Source organism: Ips typographus, unplaced genomic scaffold (assembly GCF_016097725.1).
Source record: "Ips typographus isolate SLU unplaced genomic scaffold, UJ_Ityp_2.0 IpsContig257, whole genome shotgun sequence".
Lineage (NCBI taxonomy): Eukaryota > Metazoa > Arthropoda > Insecta > Coleoptera > Curculionidae > Ips > Ips typographus.
In genome coordinates, this window is record NW_028098567.1 from 2,925 (window position 1) to 24,657 (window position 21,733).

A 21,733-nucleotide genomic window follows, 5' to 3' on the forward strand; every position below is an offset into this window, starting at 1 on the left:
AACCTTCAAATAGCTCTGACTCCACTTTAGAAACTAAAGTGCTAACTAACTCAAAATCAAATTCGAATCAAAATCAAACAATTAATTTTAACGCTGATTTGTTAGCAGAAAATCTTAAAAAGCTACAAACATCAGGTAATTTACAATTACATACTAATATTAATACAGATTTATCTGAAATGGCTCTTCAGTTTAAGCCAGAATATATTAATTGTGTGCCTCAGTTTGATGGCAATCCAAGCGAATTAAATCGATTTCTAGCAACTTGCAAAACTTTAATCGAACAATTTTATGATGTAACTAACAGAAATTGCTTCCAAAATACTTATTTATTACATTGCTTAATTGGAAAGTTAACAGGAAGTGCAAAGACTTGTTGTGAATGTCCAAAACGTCTCCACCTGGGACGAACTAAAATGTACGTTGTATAGACACTTTGCGGATACTCGTGATGAGTCGTGCCTCAACAGAGATTTAGTTATGCTTAGACAGGGTAGTAACGAATCTCCCCAAAATTTTTATGATAGGGTTTTAGAAATATTGAATTTGTTAGTAAGTTTTGTTGATGCTCATGATACAGTAGAATCAGCAACAATTAAGCGTAGCTTGTATCAAAACTTAGCGTTAACGACATTTTTATCGGGATTGAAAGAACCCCTAGGAAATACAATTAGGTGTATGAACCAATTGATTTAGCTCAGGCAATCCAATTTGTCATACAGGAAAATAATGTTAGGTATTTCCAAAATAACACACACAACCCATTTAAACAACACCCACATAAAACACAAACAACTAAACCAGTTATAAACTATTTTCCAACCCATCAACCACGATTTCCTTCATTTTCAAACCCGTCAATGACTAATTTTAATGGTAACTTCAATACTAACACATCCCACAATCAATTCAGACAACCTTTTCCATCCCAACCTATACCTATAAGGCCAAATAACAATTTCCGACCTCAAAAATTTCCAACCAATTCTCAAGTGTTCGGAAGACCAAACACTAACGTTTTCAAACCCAATAGTTCAAAAATTGTACCTACTCCAACACCTATGTCGGTGTGCACCCAACAAACATTTAGAACTAATAGATCAAATCAATTTCCGGGACAACGTCCTTCACAGGGCAATTTCCAACAATTCCAACCACGAAGGAATATGCCAACAATCGAAGAAGTCTATAATACGGAACTAGATACAACCCCTAATGATTATTTTTATAATTACCCCAAAAATGATCATTATTTGCAATATAACAGTGATTTTCCTAACGAGGAACAAATCGACTTTTCAACAAATAATCAATATCTAGATCAATCGACAATTGAAGACTCCCAAACGTCTAATGAAACTGAAAATTTTCACCAAGCTTCTAAGGACAATTTGATCACATAACAGACAATCCACTAATTTTTAATCTTAACCTAAACTCGTCTAGTGAACTTGCTTATGTGATATTTCCAGAACAAAATTTAAAAATTTTAATTGATTCAGGATCTAGTAGATCGTTTATGAATCCAGATCTAGTACAGAGGTTATTTCCAACGCGAATAATGTATGAACCATTTGTTGTAAGTTCAACTTTTCAACAATCAGCACACGACCATAGTGCATTAATTCCAGCTTCGAAATTGTTTAAATTACCAGATCCGCAAGATTTAAAATTTTTCTTATTTAAATTTCATTCAATTTTTGACGGCTTGTTAGGACTTGATAACCTTAAACTTCTACAAGCAAACGTAAATCTAGACACTAATCACATAATAACACCTTATGCAAAAATTCCTTTGCAATTTTATAAAACTAATTCTGATTTAAATTTAATCACGGTTCAACCACGAACAGAACAAGTAATAAAAGTTAAAACATCAATTAAAAATGGAGAAGTAATTATTCCACACACTAAAATTCAGAAATGTGAAATTCCAGAATCCTTAAGTTTAGCAAAAAACGGTTGCGCAATAACAACAATTTTAAATAATGGAAATTCACCAATAACTATCGACTTCTCAGACCCAATCGAAGTAGAAAATTTTGATATATCATATTTTGAGAACATTGACTTTAACAACTTTAATGACTGTCCATCACATGACTCAAACTTTGATATTTCTAAAATACGTGTTGACCATCTAAACTCCGAAGAAAAAAGTAAAATCTTAAAATTATGTCAAGAATTTTCAGATATTTTCTATAACGAAAATGTGCCTTTATCGTTTACAAATAAAATTAAACATACTATCAAAACTAGTGACGAAACCCCTGTTTACACAAAATCGTACAGGTATCCTTTCATTCATCGACAAGAAGTTGATCGCCAAATTAAAAAGATGTTAGAACAAAATATCATTAGACCATCTGATTCTCCTTGGTCTTCACCCATTTGGGTTGTACCAAAAAAATTAGATGCGTCCGGTAAACAAAAGTGGCGCGTCGTAATCGATTATAGAAAACTGAATGAAAAAAACCATCGATAAAAAGTATCCACTGCCTCAAATTACCGACATTTTAGATAAATTAGGTAAATGTCAATATTTTTCGACTATAGACTTAGCATCAGGTTTCCATCAAATCGAGATGCATGAAGATGATATTCCGAAAACCGCTTTTAACGCAGAAAACGGTCATTTCGAATTTCTTAGAATGCCATTCGGTCTGAAAAATGCGCCAGCAACCTTCCAGCAGGTTATGGACTCTATATTACGCGGAATTCAGAACGAAAAGTGCTTAGTCTATTTAGATGACATTATTGTGTACTCAACATCCTTGCAAGAACATATGGAAAATTTAAAATTAGTTTTTCAGAGATTACGAGATTCAATTTTAAAATACAGACAGATAAAAGTGAATTCTTACGACATGAAGTAGCTTATCTAGGACATGTTGTCACTCCTTCTGGTGTAAAACCAAACCCAGATAAAATTTTGGCCATAAAACGATTTCCAATTCCAAAAACAACCAAACAATTAAAAGGATTTTTGGGACTTTTGGGATATTATCGTAGATTCATTAATAATTTTTCCAAATTAACTAAACCATTAACAAAATGTCTAAAAAAGGGAGCCAAAATTGAGCATAACGATGAATTTGTCAATTGTTTCGAGACCTGTAAAAACCTTTTAATCAATGAACCAATATTGCAGTACCCCGACTTTAGTAAGCCATTCAATTTAACAACGGATGCAAGTAACGTCGCATTGGGAGCAGTATTATCGCAAGGGCCGATAGGTCAAGATTTACCAATCGCGTATGCATCTAGGACTCTAAATGACTCTGAATTAAATTATTCCACCATAGAAAAAGAGTGTTTATGCTTAGTCTGGGCAACTAAATATTTCAGGCCATATTTATTTGGTAGGAAGTTTAATATAATAACCGACCATAAACCATTACAATGGTTATTTTCGCTAAAAGATCCATCTTCAAAATTACTACGTTGGCGAATCAAGTTAGAAGAATTTGATTATCACATTATCTATAAAAAGGGTAAACTGAATACTAACGCTGACGCCTTGTCACGGATAGAAATTCACGTTAAAGAAACCCAAGACACTGAAGCATTTGATATCGACAAGTATGTAAATGATGTTTACAACGATCATATGGCACCTAGTACAAGTTACGATTTGGATCGGATTTCTGTTATCGCTCAACCGGACGACGAGCAGCCGTGTATCCCTGACGATGATAATAACACCGTTCATACAAATGCTGATCAAGATCCTGTAGTTGGTATTCCGATTTCAGAAACTGCTGTTAACTATGGTACAAACCAAATAATAATCCAAAAGGTATTTCATTCACCCGCGAAACACAGAATTACAAATTTGTTTGACAAGAAACGTCGAATTACTGTACAATTCTCTGAAGACGATTTTGAAAAAAGTGTCATAACATTCATTAAGGAAGCTGTTGTACCAAATAAACTTTATTACCTGTATTTTGAAGATCCAGATATTTTTGAACCATTCGCTGAAGTAATAAGAAAAACCTTTAAGTGGCCATCTCTTAAATTCTTACGTTGTCTCAAAAAATTAATTGATGTTACGGATAAAAACGACATCAAAGAGATAATTCAAAATTATCATGAAAGTAAATCTAACCACCGCGGCATCGAAGAAACGATTAAACGTTTAAGAGAAAGGTATTACTGGCCCGAATTAAAACAATCTGTTCAAACTTATATAAATGATTGCGAGATTTGTATAAGAAGTAAATATGAGAGAACCCCAGTCAAAATCCCAATGAATGTGACTCCAACTGCATCAAGACCTTTTGAAATTATTCACCTTGACACCTATACTTTTGAAAAAAACAAATTTCTGACAATTATTGACAGTTTCTCGAAATATGCACAAGCATATCATTTAAATTCACTTGCTTCTGTGGAAATTGTTGATAAGCTTTTAATATTCTTTTCTCACCATGGAATACCCAAACAAATAATTGTCGACAATGGCACCGAATTTAAAAATTCAGTGGTGACAGAATTATTAACTTTGCACAAGATTAAAGTACATTTTTGTTCCCCACATCACCCAGAATCAAATGGAGTTATAGAAAGATTACATTCAACTCTTGCTGAACACATTAGATTACTTAATAATCAAAATTATTCAGCCGCTCCGATGGAACAAAAATGATTTATGCCATACTTGCGTATAATCATACCATTCACTCTAGTACTAATCTAAAACCAATTGATATTATACAAGGACACGTAACCTCAAATGACATTTTCGACCTAAAATTAGATCAAATCCTTGTCAACGATTATGTCAATTCACATAAAGAAAAAGCAAATATTCTCTATTCTCAAATTAATGATAAATTAATTAAAAAGAAAGAATATTTGGCTGAAAAAAGGAATAAAAATACAGACGACCCTGAAATATTCCAACCTGACCAAACCGTGTACTTAAAGAAACACACTCGTCAAAAACACACAGACAAATTTACACAACCGACTAAACTAATTAGTATAAATACGAAAAAGAAAACAGGTGTTACGGAAAAACAAGGAAAAGTACATCTCTCTAATATTAAACGCCCTTTAATTAGGAAAAAATATAGTTTTGAATAATAAAATTATTTTTCAGAATTCTGCAAAAGACCCGTGCAGTCGACGACAAAATTACAGTCAAGACGTTATCGGATAACCCTGGACTAATTCCAGTTAACCTAGGGCACGCAAAATTAGAAGAGTACTCCTTTACACTTTTCAATTTCTACGACTTAAATCCAGTAATTATAGAATTAAATAAGTTACAGAATAGGTCTATAAACATAACCGCTTTAATAGATAGACACATAGAATATAGAATAGAAACGCTTAATTACATTAAAATATTATCGTTAATTCAAGAAAGGGTAGAAAATAAGCTAAAAGAGATAATTCCTCACCCAGATAGATATAAGCGCGGACTAATAAATGGCATTGGCTCCATTTTTAAATCAATCACAGGAAATCTAGACGCTTCAGATGGAGAACGTTATGATAATCTAATACAAGAACTGCAAAATAATCAAAATAAGTTAACTTCGAGAATTTTGGAAGGAAATTCTGTATCACTCAAATTGTTTTACGAGCTACAACGTATTCAAAAAGTAGTTACTGCCAATCGAATGCCTCTAGAAGTTACTTTAGAGAATACACTCTTGTACGAAAAATTCATAAAAGTAGAAAGTTTTATATATAAGAACAAAGTAAATTTTGTTTTCAAAATTCCAATCACCCATCCAAACGAATTTAACTATTATCGACTCTATTCAACACCTGTATATCATCAGAGTTATTTTAAGGTTATCATACCAGAAAATAAATTTCTTTTAAAAAATAAATTGCACTTCTCATACCAGAGTACCGAATGTACTAAACTTAAAAATCAGTACTACTTATGCGACAAAATGGAACTTCAAGATGATAGGCAAAACGCATCCTGCACCATTCAATTATTAGAAGATAATGGATTTTCACCTGCCTGTCACCAATCGCAATACATATTGCCAGTCCAATAGTCAATCAACTGGATGACTTAAGTCAATGGATAATAGTGTTGCCCAAAGAAGAACTAGTTCAATTAAAGTGTACAAATCAAAATGAACGTCTAAGGCTACTGGGAACATACATAATGAACATACCAGTACATTGTGAAGTTCAGTTTAACAACATATTGATCAATAATCGGCAACCAGCAGAAAATTCCAATCAACTAATTCTTTTCCCTGATTTAACAGACAATTTGCCATTTTTACCGACGTTGAGCTTAAGTACTCAACCATTGGAAGAAATCAAATTGGACGATTTGCAGAAGCTAAAAAGCCAAATTTTGGAAACCCATCCTTCGTTAAGCTTTTCGGACATTTCCAAAACTCCAAGTTTTTGGACAATTGCAATTTATGGACTCTTGATCCTGCTGGTCATCTACATTGTCATAAGGAAACTAAACCTGTTAAGTTGCGGTAAGAAGACCATGATGGAAGAAAATCCTAAGGAAATGGAGCTACCACGTGATGTTCAACTACCCCGTCAAGCCGTATAGTTGAAGCTTCCAGGGGAGGAGTTACGAGGCACCCTTTTACGTAAAATGCAAGTTAAAGCAAGTACTTAGGTATCGCTGAATAGACATAATATTGTTCTCGGGAGTGTTTGTGTTAGATTTAGAGTTAGTCAGAGCTTAACATTAAAACTAGTTAGACGTATTACGTATTATTATTTTAGTATATTTTCTAATAAAGCTTAAGTTAATTATTTTTAAAAAGGTATTTTGCAACACCGGTTTCGTAATTCACGCGATTTTCTCCCTGACTGTCCTTTCAAACAGTGTTTCTGCCAGTTTAAATTTTGACACCGCTTTTCTTCCTGACTGTACCAAATTGTGTAGTGTTTTTTAGGTTATTGGATAGGAAATTTAATGAGGATTCCAAAAATGTGCTTAAAACACTCATTTTCCCACTCCAAATGGGTTTTACAAGCGATTTTCTCCCTGACTGTCCTTTCAAAATGTGTTTCTGGCAGTTCAAACTTTGACACCGCTTTTCATCCTGATTGTAACAAATTGTGTAGTGTTTTTTAGGTTATTGGATAGGAAATTTAATGAGGATTCCAAAAATGTGCTTAAAACACTCATTTTCCCACTCCAAATGGGTTTTACAAGCGGTTTTGTCCCTGTCTGTCCTTCCAATCAGAGTTTCTGGCAGTTAAAATTTTGACACCGCTTCTCTTCCTGATTGTACCTCTTTTTGTAGCGTTTTTAATGTCATTGGATAAGAAATTTAGTGAGGATTCCAAAAAAGTGCTTAAAACACTCATTTTCCCACTCCAAGTGGGTTTTAAACGAGATTTTCTCCCTGACTGTCCTTTCAAACTGTGTTTCTGGCAGTTGAAATTTGACACCGCTTTTCATCCTGATTGCACCAAATTGAGCAGTGTTTTTTAGGTTATTGGATAGGAAATTTAATGAGGATTCCAAAAATGTGCTTAAAACACTCATTTTCCACTCCAAATGAGTTTTACAAGCGACTTTGTCCCTGACTGTCCTTTCAAACAGTGTTTCTGCCAGTTTAAATTTTGACACCGCTTTTCTTCCTGACTATACCTCTTTTGAGGCGTTTTTAATGTCATTGGATAAGAAATTTAGTGAGGATTCCAAAAATGTGCTTAAAACACCAATTTTCCCACTACAAGTGGGTTTTACACGCGATTTTGTTCCTGACTGTCCTTTCAAACTGTGTTTCTGGCAGTTCAAATTTTGACACCGCTTTTCTTCCTGACTGTACCAAATTGTGTAGCGTTTTTAATGTCATTGGATAAGAAATTTAGTGAGGATTCCAAAAATGTGCTTAAAACACTCATTTTCCCACTCCAAGTGGGTTTTACACGCGATTTTCTCCCTGACTGACCTTTCAAACTGTGTTTCTGGCAGTTGAAATTTTGACACCGCTTTTCATCCTGATTGTACCAGATTGTGTGGTGTTTTTAGGTTATTGGATAAGAAATTTAGTGAGGATTCCAAAAATGTGCTTAAAACACTCATTTTCCCACTCCAAGTGGGTTTTACACGCGATTTTCTCCCTGACTGTCCTTTCAAAAAGTGTTTCTGGCAGTTCAAACTTTGACACCGCTTTTATTCCTGACTGTACGTTTTTTTGTAGCGTTTTTAATGTCATGGGATAAGAAATTTAGTGAGGATTTCAAAAATGTGCTTCAAACACTCATTTTCCCACTCCAAATGGGTTTTACAAGCAATTTTGTCCCTGACTGTCCTTTCAAACAGTGTTTCTGCCAGTTTAAATTTTGACACCGCTTTTCCTCCTGACTGTACCAAATTGTGTAGTGTTTTTTAGGTTATTGGATAGGACATTCAGTGAGGATTCCAAAAATGTGCTTAAACCCTCATTTTCCCAACCCCAAGTGGGTTTTACACGCGATTTTCTCCCTGATTGTCCTTTCAAACAGTGTTTCTGGCAGTTCAAACTTAGACACCGCTTTTCTTCCTGACTGTACCTTTTTTTGTAGCGTTTTTAATGTCATTGGATAAGAAATTTAGTGAGGATTCCAAAAATGTGCTTAAACCCTCATTTTCCCACTCCAAGTGGGTTTTACACGCGATTTTCTCCCTGACTGTCCTTTCAAAAAGTGTTTCTGGCAGTTAAAACTTGACACCGCTTTTCTTCCTAACTGTACGTTTTTTTGTAGCGTTTTTAATGTCATGGATAAAAAATTTAGTGAGGATTTCATGTGCTTAAAACACTCATTTTCCACTCCAAATGAGTTTACAAGCGACTTTGTCCCTGACTGTCCTTTCAAACAGTGTTTCTGCCAGATTAAATTTTGACACCGCTTTTCTTCCTGACTGTACCTCTTTTTGAGGCGTTTTTAATGTCATTGGATAAGAAATTTAGTGAGGATTCCAAAAATGTGCTTAAAACACCAATTTTCCCACTACAAGTGGGTTTTACACGCGATTTTGTTCCTGACTGTCCTTTCAAACTGTGTTTCTGGCAGTTCAAATTTTGACACCGCTTTTCTGCCTGACTGTACTAAATTATGTAGCGTTTTTAATGTCATTGGATAAGAAATTTAGTGAGGATTCCAAAATGTGCTTAAAACACTCATTTTCCCACTCCAAGTGGGTTTTACAAGCGATTTTCCCCTAACTGACCTTTCAAACTGTGTTTCTGGCAGTTGAAATTTTGACACCGCTTTTCATCCTGATTGTACCAGATTGTGTCGTGTTTTTTTAGGTTATTGGATAAGAAATTTAGTGAGGATTCCAAAAATGCAAGTGCTTCGTCGTATTCTACGTCAGTAATCAATTGGTGTGTAAATGGTAAGTCATTGTTGAAGTAGTTGTCGTACCAATCAGTTATTCTAGTCCAGTTCTGCTCTTCAAAATTAGGGTTGGTGGAAATTGCGAAAGCTTTTTGAAAATGTCTGGCGAATGCGTCTGCTTTGTCTTTGTCTGTATCTAGTTCGGTACCGTTTTCATTTATATTGCCAATAAAGTTGTTTTTTTTGTAGCGCGAGAGTTTTTTTATTTTTTGCCAGTAAGTTTTTCCCGCGTCACGTTCGATTTCTTGGCAAGCTTCTAGCCATTTTTCTTGTCTATATTGATCAATTAGTGTTTTTACGTTTCTGTTCAGTTCGTTTAGTTTTCGTTTTAGTTCGTTATCATTCGTTTGTGTGTATAGTCTGTATAATTCTCTTTACGTTTGAGAAGTCTGAGTATGTACTTCGGAAGAGTATGTTGATAGAAGGTATTTTTTATGTGGGGAGAAAATTCTTGTATGGCTGTTGTCAATTGTTTCTGTATGTTTTCAATAGAACAAGTCTCTGGCTGCAATGAATGAATGAAGTTGTGTATGTGTTCTTTTACTTTATCTACGTCTGTTTTATTTAGGTTAATTTTTTGTGAGTTTTCCGGTAATCCCGTCGTTTGTGTCTGTCCGAGGTCAATATTAAAGTGATTGCCAAATGGTCCGACCCGAGTTCGTTTGTCAAATCGACATTTGTAATCACATTAGTCAAGTTAGCTGTATGTAGTAGTAGGTCCGGAGTTGAGTCCTGGTTTCCAATCATTAGAAATGTAGGTGGTGTGTGTTTTCTTTTAAAGTCGGAATTGTTCAAAAATTGGTTCAGTTGCGCTGTCTTTTGTCGGTTTACGTTAAAGTCTCCAATCAGAATGCATACTTGTAAGTGCATGCTTTCGTGAATATGGTCGGTCCGATGTTAGAGTGAGGATGTATATATACCATGTAGCCGTTTACGTTTTAAATCCTTTATTTCTAATTTTAAAGTATTAAAAACTAACTACAACAACATTCGTCCACAACAACCTTCTTAATCCTCTTTTGTCACACGTCAGTTCTGTCAATTCTTCCGAAAAGGCACTGTCAAACGTCAGTCTGTCACTTTAAAGTCCCTGCAACCCGCCTTACACCGGCTTGTACGGTGGGCTGCATACCTGGTCGCTACATCCTCCCCCTTTGGATTCTGCAACGTCCCGGGAAGAATCCAACAACTTAAATGGTGTTCTTCCTAGGTCGTCCCCTTTTGCGGATAGGGACTACGGGCTGTGGATCTGGATCGTCATTCCCGACAAATCTTCGTATTGCCGATACGTGATAGGTTCCCAAAGGCGTATCAGTTTTACCTACTTCAGCTATCTGATAGGTGGTTGTGATATCTTCTTCAGGATAACGTAAGGTCCGTCCCGACGAGGCGCAAATTTGGCGCTGAAACCCAGGGACGCCTTACTTAAGGCATGAACATCTATTAAAACTTTTTCGCCTGGCTGATAGTTCTCGCCTTCACGACGATGTCGGTCCTGGAGTGCTTTAGAGGCATCTTGGCGACGTTCGCAATTTTCACGAGCACGCGACAGATTGTTTGCAATCACTCGAAGATATGAACCGATTTGATGGTTAAAGTTTTCGTTCTCGATAACCCCACGAAAGTCTCGGTACACTTCGCCCGGTGTGCGCAATTCCCGACCGAAGCACAACTGTGCAGCACTAAATCAGTTGCGTCGTTCCGGGCACTGTTTATCGCGAATCGGATAGATGGTAAATGTTCATTCGACTTACGATGATTCTGCTGCGTTAATATCGCCAGTTGCGTTTTGAGATCACGATTTCGTCTCTCGACCGGATTGGCTTCCGGATGATACAGCGGCACAAGATTTTGTACGAATCCTAGGGTGTATGCGACGTACTGCATTACTTCTGCAACGAATTGGGTGCCATTATCGCTTATGACGCGCCGTGGTGTTCCATAGCGAAGTATAATTTCATCTATAAGCACTCGTGCACAGGCTTCGGCGGTGGCTACCTTTAGTGCAAAAAGTTCAACCCATTTGGTGGTAGGGTCTTCAATGATAAACACCCACTTCTCTCCAGTTTCAGCTTCCGGAAGCGGACCAAACAAGTCCACGGACAACACCTCGAATCGTTGAGCTAGCACAGGAGTCTGCAGAAAGCCAGCTGGTTTTCTGTTGTCTGGTTTGAACCGTTGGCATTGGATGCACTTCTTAATGTGGTTCGTGACGTCGCGTCTCATAGTCGCCCAATAGTACTTGGATGAAACTCGATGCAATGTCTTGTCAAGGCCATAATGACCGGCAACTGGGGAGTCATGACATTCGAAGAGAATTTCTGAAATATCCTCTTTTGGTACTACAAGTTGAGCGTCCTCCGAGTCAGTATCAGACGAGTAACGATAAAGCACGCCATTCATCATAATGAATCCCCGCTCTGTCCATCGTTTTAGGTCAACTTGATTTTCAGGATTTTCGAAACAGTTAATGATTTTAACAACATCAGGATCATTGAGTTGCTTCTTACGCAGGTCTTCAAGTGGCATTTTAGGCAGGTCGATGGTAACTGAGCAAATACCACAAAATTCAGCTTCCTCGGTGCATGGCGGCCTAGATATGTATCAGCAACCACATTACATCGTCCTGGTGTATATTCAATATCTAAGTCAAATCCTTGTAGCAATAAGGCCCATCGTGCTAAACGTCCACTTGGAGATTTAAGTGTCATCAACCAACGTAGTGGCTGATGATCTGTGAGTATGCGGATTTTACATCCTTCGATGTATCCTCGAAACTTTTGAACAGCAAACACGACTGCTAGGGCTTCACGCTCCGTTGTAGAGTAATTCCTTTCGGCTTGCGTGAGAAGGCGGCTTGCATATTCAACAGGGCGTTCGTTAGGTCCCTCCCCCTGGAGGCAGACATGCTCCGATTGCGTATGAACTTGCATCCGTTCGTAGCACATAAGGTTGAGTTGGACCGGCCTGACGCAGTATTGGGGCACTAGTAAGTAGTCGTTTCAAAGTGTCAAACGAGTTTTGTTGAGTCTGTCCCCATCTCCACACAGCGTTCTTCTTAGTCAATTCCGTAAGTGGCTTTGCTGTTCCAGCAAACTCTGGAATAAAGCGTCGAAACCAGGAGGCAGTTTGTATGAAGCTAAGTAAGTGCTTTACATTTCTTGGCGGTGGTAGGTCAGCTATGGCAGTAACTTTATCTGGATCCGCTGCAATGCCTTCACGTGTAAGTCTGTGTCCAAGGTACTTTACATTTGCACATAAAAACGAACACTTCTCGCGATTAGCAGTAAGTTTAAATTGCCTCAGTCTTGCAAACACTTTGTTTAGGTCCTCAATATGCTTCTGAAAAGATGGCGATAATATAATAATATCGTCGAGATAAGCAAGTATTGTAATATCAGGTAATCCTGTTCGAAATTGTCAATTACCTCTGAAAGGTCGCTGGTGCTGTCTTAAGCCCGAAAGGCATGCGCTTGAAACGAAAAGTGCCAAATGGAGAGACAAAAGCAGTTTTGTCTCTATCGGAGGGTTTCACTGACACTTGCCAATATCCTGACCGCAGGTCTATAGTAGACATAAACGGAGTAGATCCGGTGGCATGAAGAAGATCGTCCATTCGTGGTATTGGATAACAGTCAGAAATAGTAATGCGATTTAAAGCACGGTAGTCCACGCAAACGCGCAGTTTGCCGTTCTTTTTGGGTACTAAAACCACTGGCGCTGAATATGGAGACTCACACTCTTCGATTACTCCTTCCTGAATCATTTTATCGAGCTCCTCTTTCAGGTATTCCTTCTTCATAGGTGACATGCGATAGGGCGGCGATGACGTTGGTTCAGTCGAAGTTAGATTTATGGAGTGCTCTGCGTACGGAGTCGGTTCTGAAAAAACTTCAAAAAACATCATTGTTGAGTAATATTAAATTTTCTAGCTGCAGGCGTTTTTCATCCTCGATTATGTCTCCACTAGCTTCATCATCTCGAAGGTGTAGGTGTTGATTTAAAATATTAATTTCACAATCGTGATTCGACTGAGATGGTGGTGTACAAAATTTGTGAAAATTTCCAGGTTCTTCTGCAAAGGCCCATCTCATTCGAGGTATATCCAAAATAATATTTGACATTTGTATGAAGTCACATCCTAGTAATGTTTTTGAGTTTGTGTACTCAGGCATTGCAATAAAGAACATTGTCAAAAGTTTGCTCTGCACTTGTACTTGACATTCGAAGCGAACAGCATGTACATTACGAGGTTCCCCATCTGCAAAAGAAACTGTCAAACTTATTTTCGTAGAGGGACAGCTAACTTGTTTTAGATGTTGATACAGCTTTTCACCGGCAATACTGTACTTTGCTCCAGTATCGACAGTAGCAAGGCCTCGCAATCCTGCAATTTCAATCTCAAGAAGGGGTTTTTCATTTGAATATGAACTTGAGCAAATTTCAAGGTTTAAAACATCCACAGAATTGGTCTCAGATGGACTGGGTCTTTGAGTTCTTCGGCACTGTGGACAGTTACTGCGAAGGTAACCAGCAAGTCCACATCCATAGCAAGAAAAACTGGGTTTCGCTGTGGAACTCGAGGTGGAAGTATTGACAACTTCCGTAGGTTTTGTAGACGCATATTTACGACATGCTTCAATAGTGTGACCAAAATTATGGCAAAATGTGCATTTCGGACGTGAAAGTTTAAATTTCTCCTCATCTTTCACTTTGGGCGAAGAGTTACTGAGATTACTGTCAAAGTTTTCTGAGAAGTTAGCTTCAACAGCTCTAGCTTTTGTAATTAACGTTCAAAAGAATTAATGGAATCACGTGGGACATTTCGTCTAATACGACTATGTAATAGGCCATATATCATGTCAATTTGACTCTTTAAAGGTATAGGCTCATCAGCTGATGGTAATTTGGACAAAAGGGCTCTTGCTTTATTCACAAATATATCTGTAGGCTCCTTACCTTGTTCTTTGGAGAACAGTTCACGGTAAATTTGATATGGAGGCTGGTTTCTTCCAAAAGCATGTTGCAAAGCTTCCATGGCATCTTTCCATGTTGTCACAGTTGTTTTTGCACCTTGCCACCAGGTTGCAGCATCACTGTCTAATAGCATGGATAAACCGAGAAGTGCATTTGCATCAGATACATTTGCACACTGTTTGTACACTGAAATGCCATCGATAAAGGCATCAACACTGTCTGTACGTTTGCCCGAAAAGCGCGATTTGCAGTCCACAAAGTTTCCTTCTGGTATGAGTGCAGGCACCGGTTCCACGTTACGGGGAACGTTTGTCATTACTCCAGCAAGCAGTTGTTGTAACAATTCCTGTGTCATTACGATGTTGGTTGCCATGGTGGATAATTCAACGTTGGGTTGTTGGCTTTTTGCAGATTCACGTCTGAGGTATCGCTGAGTTCGGGAACTGTCTTTTTCCATTAACAGGGCACCAAAACGTTGGTGATTGGCGGCAAACTAAGCCGAAAAGCAGACGCAGAGAATCAACAAGATTGCTCCGAAAAGTCTGAGAAAAACACTAATACACGAAAAAAGGATTTACCGGCCCCACGTTGGGCGCCACTTTGTAGCCGGTTTACGTTTTAAATCCTTTATTTCTAATTTTAAAGTATTAAAAACTAACTACAACAACATTCGTCCACAACAACCTTCTTAATCCTCTTTTGTCACACGTCAGTTCTGTCAATTCTTCCGAAAAGGCACTGTCAAACGTCAGTCTGTCACTTTAAAGTCCCTGCAACCCGCCTTACACCGGCTTGTACGGTGGGCTGCATACCTGGTCGCTACAACCACAAATATATGGATGAGATCTTGTAGGTAGGGTATAGTAAAATGTAGGCAGTCATTTAGTGGATTGTTAAGAGACGGGGGATTGGCTTTTCCCAATTTTACTTTAGGCGTGAGTAACACTGTAGCACCTCCCCTGGCATTCTGAATTGTATTGCCATGTCTACAAATATAATTCCAGTCTCTGTATGTTGGTGTTTGTCCAGGTTTGGTCTTTGTCTCCACGAACATACAGCAGTCAGTGTTATTTCTTTCTATATAGTTATAGACAAGATGCTTTTTACTATTTAGTCCGTTAATGTTGGCGTATGTAAGTCTTAGATTGAATGTTCTATATTTGTGATTGTTTGTCTAAGCTGGTCGTGGGGTTCAGTCGGGGAATGTCTGGTAGGTGAGAGCATGTCAAACATCAGTATGTACATGTAGTTTCCAAAAAAAACAACGGAAGTGTCAACGCTGTGGTCGTCAATAATCTGTTTGCGTAGTTTTTTAATTAATTCTTCTCTGTTGTTGTTGCTTGTTTTGTTCAGTTGGTGTTTGTATTTGTTTATTATGTAGTCGTGTGTAGTAATTGGTTTGTGAATTCGGCTGTCTGTCGCGATCGACCCCGACACCTCGTCTGTTCTCTTGTTGACACATTTTACCTTTACATTTGGAATTCCCTCTATGGGTGCTGTAGGACGTTTGGGACACTTCATGCTCCAGGCTGCATGATCGTCCGAGTTGCATGTTGCACATTTAACTGGAAGTGGTGAAGTGCAGATATTAGTTGGATGGTTTCCTTGGCATTTGGTGCACTTAACGGGCTTCTTGCAGTCCTCCGACCGATGTTCGTATGAACAGCATTTACTGCAGGGTGCAGGGATGGGTACAGGTGGCTTGCTTTCCACAATACGGTAGATGCGGCCCAAAAAGTGCACACTTCTATCTGTCATCAGGCTTTCGTAAGTCGCGTGGTCTCCCGTAATTAGACGCATCATTAGAGTAGGTGCTCCTCGTTGCCTTGATATAATTCGCTTGCAGAATCTTATCTGTGGATGAATTTCTTTAAGGTGGTTTAGGAACATCTCGTCAGTGATGTCGAGATCCACCCCGGTGGCCACCACCGAAAATGATGGCCGGACACCTCTGTTGACATTACTGGTCATTGGTGGGTTTGAACTGTGCGTCTGCATCTTAAACGACATGATTACTCCCTGTTCTTTGAGAAGTTCCAGTGCGTTGGTTGTGTTGAACTCGTCGTTGGTTTTGATGAGAAAGTTAGTCTCATATTTAATGATTACGTCTTTATTCGTTTTGTTTATCTGTTCCCATTTTATTGCCAGTTGAATTCTACTTAGTGTTGGTGGTGCAATGACGCTGAATGATAGTTTAAACATTAGGTGTCTCGATTGGTTGGAGTTGCTCATAGATGTTGTAGGTGTTGGTGTTGATAGTGTTGTGGAGGTGGATGAAGTAGTGCGTGAAGTTGTTTTGTCTAGTGCCGGTCTCTTCATGTCTTGAGTTGGAGTAGTAGGGTTCGATGATTCGGGTGTAGATTTTGGTTTTCTACCCCGTTTTTTTCGATTTGGGTACGGTAAATTTATCGTCCTGGGAGGCTAAGTCCGATTCGGACTGAGAACTCCCGGGATACATTATAACTTTTGACCAGACCCTGTATTTCTAACGGGGCCCGCAAAATCGTTTCAAAATAGTTTAAATTCTTTTTGATTCGTGCGTTTATCAGCAAAAAAATTGTTTTGATACACTCGCACCAGGCACGTCCGCTTCCTCGATAAAATTTCATTTGAGCAAAAAATTGCAATTTTGTCAATTTTTTATTTTGCTCTAGGAGGGTTCCAATGCACAGCAAAAGGCATATTTATACCAAACAACCTTATATTAGGTGAAATAAGTACAAAAAAAACACTTTGAAATTTTTCATTTTTCAAAAAAATTGAAAGGATGGGGGGGTATTAGGGGTCTTTTTTTACTACTTTTTTAAATTCAATATCTCGGTAACCTGAAAAGCTAGAGAGTCCAGTTTTGGCTCATTTTGTAGTATTTTTTATCCTCTTTCTAATGGCGTTCTAGCGAAATCTATAAGAGTTTAAATAAAAAAGTTACAATCATTCAAAATTTGAAAAAAAATCATTTTTGCAAAAAGTGCAATTTTGGCAATTTTTTATTTTGCTCCAGGAGGGTTCCAATGCACAGCAAAGGGCATATTTATACCAAACAACCTTAAATTAGGGAAATAAGTACAAAAAAAACACTTTAAAATTTTTCATTTTTCAAAAAAATTTAAAGAATGGGGGGGTATAAGGGGTCTTTTTTTACTACTTTTTTAAATTCAATATCTCGGTAACCTGAAAAGCTAGAGAGTCCAGTTTTGGCTCATTTTGTAGTATTTTTTATCCTCTTTCTAATGGCGTTCTAGCGAAATCTATAAGAGTTCAAATAAAAGAGTTACAATCATTCAAAAATTGATAAAATTTCATTTTAGCAAAAAGTGCAATTTTGTCAATTTTTTATTTTGCTCTAGGAGGGTTCCAATGCACAGCAAAAGGCATATTTATACCAAACAACCTTAAATTAGGGAAATAAGTACAAAAAAGACACTTTAAAATTTTTTATTTTTCAAAAAAATTTAAAGAATGGGGGGGTATTAGGGGTCCTTTTTTACTACTTTTTTAAATTCAATATCTCGGTAACCTGAAAAGCTAGAGAGTCCAGTTTCGGCTCATTTTGTAGTGTTTTTTATCCTCTTTCTAATGGCGTTTTATCAAAATGTATAAGAGTTCAAATAAAAGAGTTACAATCATTCAAAAATTGATAAAATTTAATTTTTGCAAAAAGTGCAATTTTGTCAATTTTTTATTTTGCTCTAGGAGGGTTCCAATGCACAGCAAAGGGCATATTTATAACAAACAACCTTAAATTAGGGAAATAAGTACAAAAAAAACACTTTAAAATTTTTCATTTTTCAAAAAAAATTTAAAGAATGGGGGGGTATAAGGGGACTTTTTTTACTACTTTTTAAATTCAATATCTCGGTAACCTGAAAAGCTAGAGAGTCCAGTTTTGGCTCGTTTTGTAGTATTTTTTATCCTCTTTCTAATGGCGTTCTAGCGAAATCTATAAGAGTTTAAATAAAAAAGTTACAATCATTCAAAATTTGAAAAAAAATTCATTTTTGCAAAAAGGGCAATTTTGGCAATTTTTTATTTTGCTCCAGGAGGGTTCCAATGCACAGCAAAGGGCATATTTATACCAAACAACCTTAAATTAGGTGAAATAAGTACAAAAAAAACACTTAAAAATTTCATTTTTGCAAAAAGTGCAATTTTGTCAATTTTTTATTTTGCTCCAGGAGGGTTCCAATGCACAGCAAAGGGCATATTTATACCAAACGACCTTATATTAGGTGAAATAAGTACAAAAAAAACACTTTGAAATTTTTCATTTTTCAAAAAAATTGAAAAGATGGGGGGGTATTAGGGGTCTTTTTTTACTACTTTTTTAAATTCAATATCTCGGGAACCTGAAAAGCTAGAGAGTCCAGTTTTGGCTCATTTTGTAGTATTTTTTATCCTCTTTCTAATGGCGTTCTAGCGAAATCTATAAGAGTTTAAATAAAAAAGTTACAATCATTCAAAATTTGAAAAAAATTCATTTTTGCAAAAAGTGCAATTTTGTCAATTTTTTATTTTGCTCCAGGAGGGTTCCAATGCACAGCAAAGGGCATATTAATACCAAAAAACCTTAAATTAGGGAAATAAGTACAAAAAAGACACTTTAAAATTTTTAATTTTTCAAAAAAATTGAAAAGATGGGGGGGTATTAGGGGTCTTTTTTTACTACTTTTTTAAATTCAATATCTCGGGAACCTGAAAAGCTAGAGAGTCCAGTTTTGGCTCATTTTGTAGTGTTTTTTATCCTCTTTCTAATGGCGTTTTATCAAAATGTATAAGAGTTCAAATAAAAAAGTTACAATCATTCAAAAATTGAAAAAATTTCATTTTTGCAAAAAGTGCAATTTTGTCAATTTTTTATTTTGCTCCAGGAGGGTTCCAATGCGCAGCAAAGGGCATATTAATACCAAACAACCTTAAATTAGGGAAATAAGTACAAAAAAGACACTTTAAAATTTTTAATTTTTCAAAAAAAATTGAAAAGATGGGGGGGTATTAGGGGTCTTTTTTTACTACTTTTTAAATTCAATATCTCGGGAACCTGAAAAGCTAGAGAGTCCAGTTTTGGCTCATTTTGTAGTGTTTTTATCCTATTTCTAATGGCGTTTTATCAAAATGTATAAGAGTTCAAATAAAAAAGTTACAATCATTCAAAAATTGAAAAAATTTCATTTTTGCAAAAAGTGCAATTTTGTCAATTTTTATTTTGCTCCAGGAGGGTTCCAATGCACAGCAAAGGGCATATTTATACCAAACAACCTTAAATTAGGGAAATAAGTACAAAAAAGACACTTTAAAATTTTTAATTTTTCAAAAAAATTGAAAGGATGGGGGGGTATTAGGGGTCTTTTTTTACTACTTTTTAAATTCAATATCTCGGGAACTTGAAAAGCTAGAGAGTCCAGTTTTGGCTCATTTTGTAGTGTTTTTTATCCTCTTTCTAATGGCGTTTTATTAAAATGTATAAGAGTTAAAATAAAAAAGTTACAACCATTCAAAATTTGAAAAAAAAGTGCAATTTTGGCAATTTTTTATTTTGCTCCAGGAGGGTTCCAATGCACAGCAAAGGGCATATTTATACCAAACAACCTTAAATTAGGAAAATAAGTACAAAAAAAACACTTTAAAATTTATCATTTTTCAAAAAAATTTAAAGAATGGGGAGGTATAAGGGGTCTTTTTTTACTACTTTTTTAAATTCGATATCTCGGTAACCTGAAAAGCTAGAGAGTCCAGTTTTGGCTCATTTTGTAGTGTTTTTTATCCTCTTTCTAATGGCGTTTTAACAAAATGTATAAGAGTTCAAATAAAAAAGTTACAATCATTCAAAAATTGAAAAAATTTCATTTTTGCAAAAAGTGCAATTTTGGCAATTTTTTATTTGCTCCAGGAGGGTTCCAATGCACAGCAAAGGGCATATTTATACCAAACAACCTTAAATTAGGGAAATAAGTACAAAAAAAAATACTTTAAAATTTTTCATTTTTCAAAAAAATTTAAAGAATGGGGGGGTACAAGGGGTCTTTTTTGCTACTTTTTTAAATTCAATATCTCGGTAACCTAAAAAGCCAGAGAGTCCAGTTTTGGCTCATTTTGTAGTGTTTTTTATCCTCTTTCTAATGGCGTTTATCAAAATGTATAAGAGTTAAAATAAAAAAGTTACAATCATTCAAAATTTGAAAAAAATTCATTTTTGCAAAAAGTGCAATTTTGGCAATTTTTTATTTTGCTCCAGGAGGGTTCCAATGCACAGCAAAGGGCATATTTATACCAAACAACCTTAAATTAGGGAAATAAGTACAAAAAAAATACTTTAAAATTTTTCATTTTTCAAAAAAATTTAAAGAATGGGGGGGTATAAGGGGTCTTTTTTACTACTTTTTTAAATTCAATATCTCGGTAACCTGAAAAGCCAGAGAGTCCAGTTTTGGCTCATTTTGTAGTGTTTTTTATCCTCTTTCTAATGGGCGTTTTATCAAAATGTATAAGAGTTAAAATAAAAAAGTTACAATCATTCAAAATTTGAAAAAAATTCATTTTTGCAAAAAGTGCAATTTTGGCAATTTTTTATTTTGCTCCAGGAGGGTTCCAATGCACAGCAAAGGGCATATTTATACCAAACAACCTAAAATTAGGGAAATAAGTACAAAAAAAACACTTTAAAATTTTTCATTTTTCAAACAAATTTAAAGAATGGGGGGGTATAAGGGGTCTTTTTTTACTACTTTTTTAAATTCAATATCTCGGTAACCTGAAAAGCTAGAGAGTCCAGTTTTGGCTCATTTTGTTTGTAGTATTTTTTATCCTCTTTCTAATGGCGTTCTAGCGAAATCTATAAGAGTTTAAATAAAAAAGTTACAATCATTCAAAATTTGAAAAAAATTCATTTTTGCAAAAAGTGCAATTTTGGCAATTTTTTATTTTGCTCCAGGAGGGTTCCAATGCACAGCAAAGGGCATATTTATACCAAACAACCTTAAATTAGGGAAATAAGTACAAAAAAAACACTTTAAAACTTTTCATTTTTCAAAAAAATTTAAAGAATGGGGGGGTATAAGGGGTCTTTTTTTACTACTTTTTTAAATTCAATATCTCGGTAACCTGAAAAGCTAGAGAGTCCAGTTTTGGCTCATTTTGTAGTGTTTTTTATCCTCTTTCTAATGGCGTTTTATCAAAATGTATAAGAGTTAAAATAAAAAGTTACAACCATTCAAAATTTGAAAAAAAAGTGCAATTTTGGCAATTTTTTATTTTGCTCCAGGAGGGTTCCAATGCACAGCAAAGGGCATATTATACCAAACAACCTTAAATTAGGGAAATAAGTACAAAAAAGACACTTTAAAATTTTTAATTTTTCAAAAAAATTTAAAGAATGGGGGGGTATAAGGGGTCTTTTTTTACTACTTTTTTAAATTCA

General features: G+C 36.0%; 1 protein-coding gene across 1 annotated transcript; it reads right to left on the minus strand.

The window, feature by feature from the left end:
• Positions 1–15,171: 15,171 nt before the first annotated feature.
• LOC145739493 (uncharacterized) lies at positions 15,172–16,554 on the minus strand. Its single transcript, XM_081994897.1, has one exon. The coding sequence runs from the start codon at positions 16,549–16,551 to the stop codon at positions 15,460–15,462; it is 1,092 nt and encodes a 363-aa protein (XP_081851023.1). The 5' UTR covers positions 16,552–16,554; the 3' UTR covers positions 15,172–15,459.
• Positions 16,555–21,733: the final 5,179 nt, after the last annotated feature.

Bases quoted from the DNA above. Each gene is read 5' to 3' on its own strand.
- LOC145739493 (XM_081994897.1), bottom strand. From the start codon at position 16,551: ATGAGCAACTCCAACCAATCGAGACACCTAATGTTTAAACTATCATTC.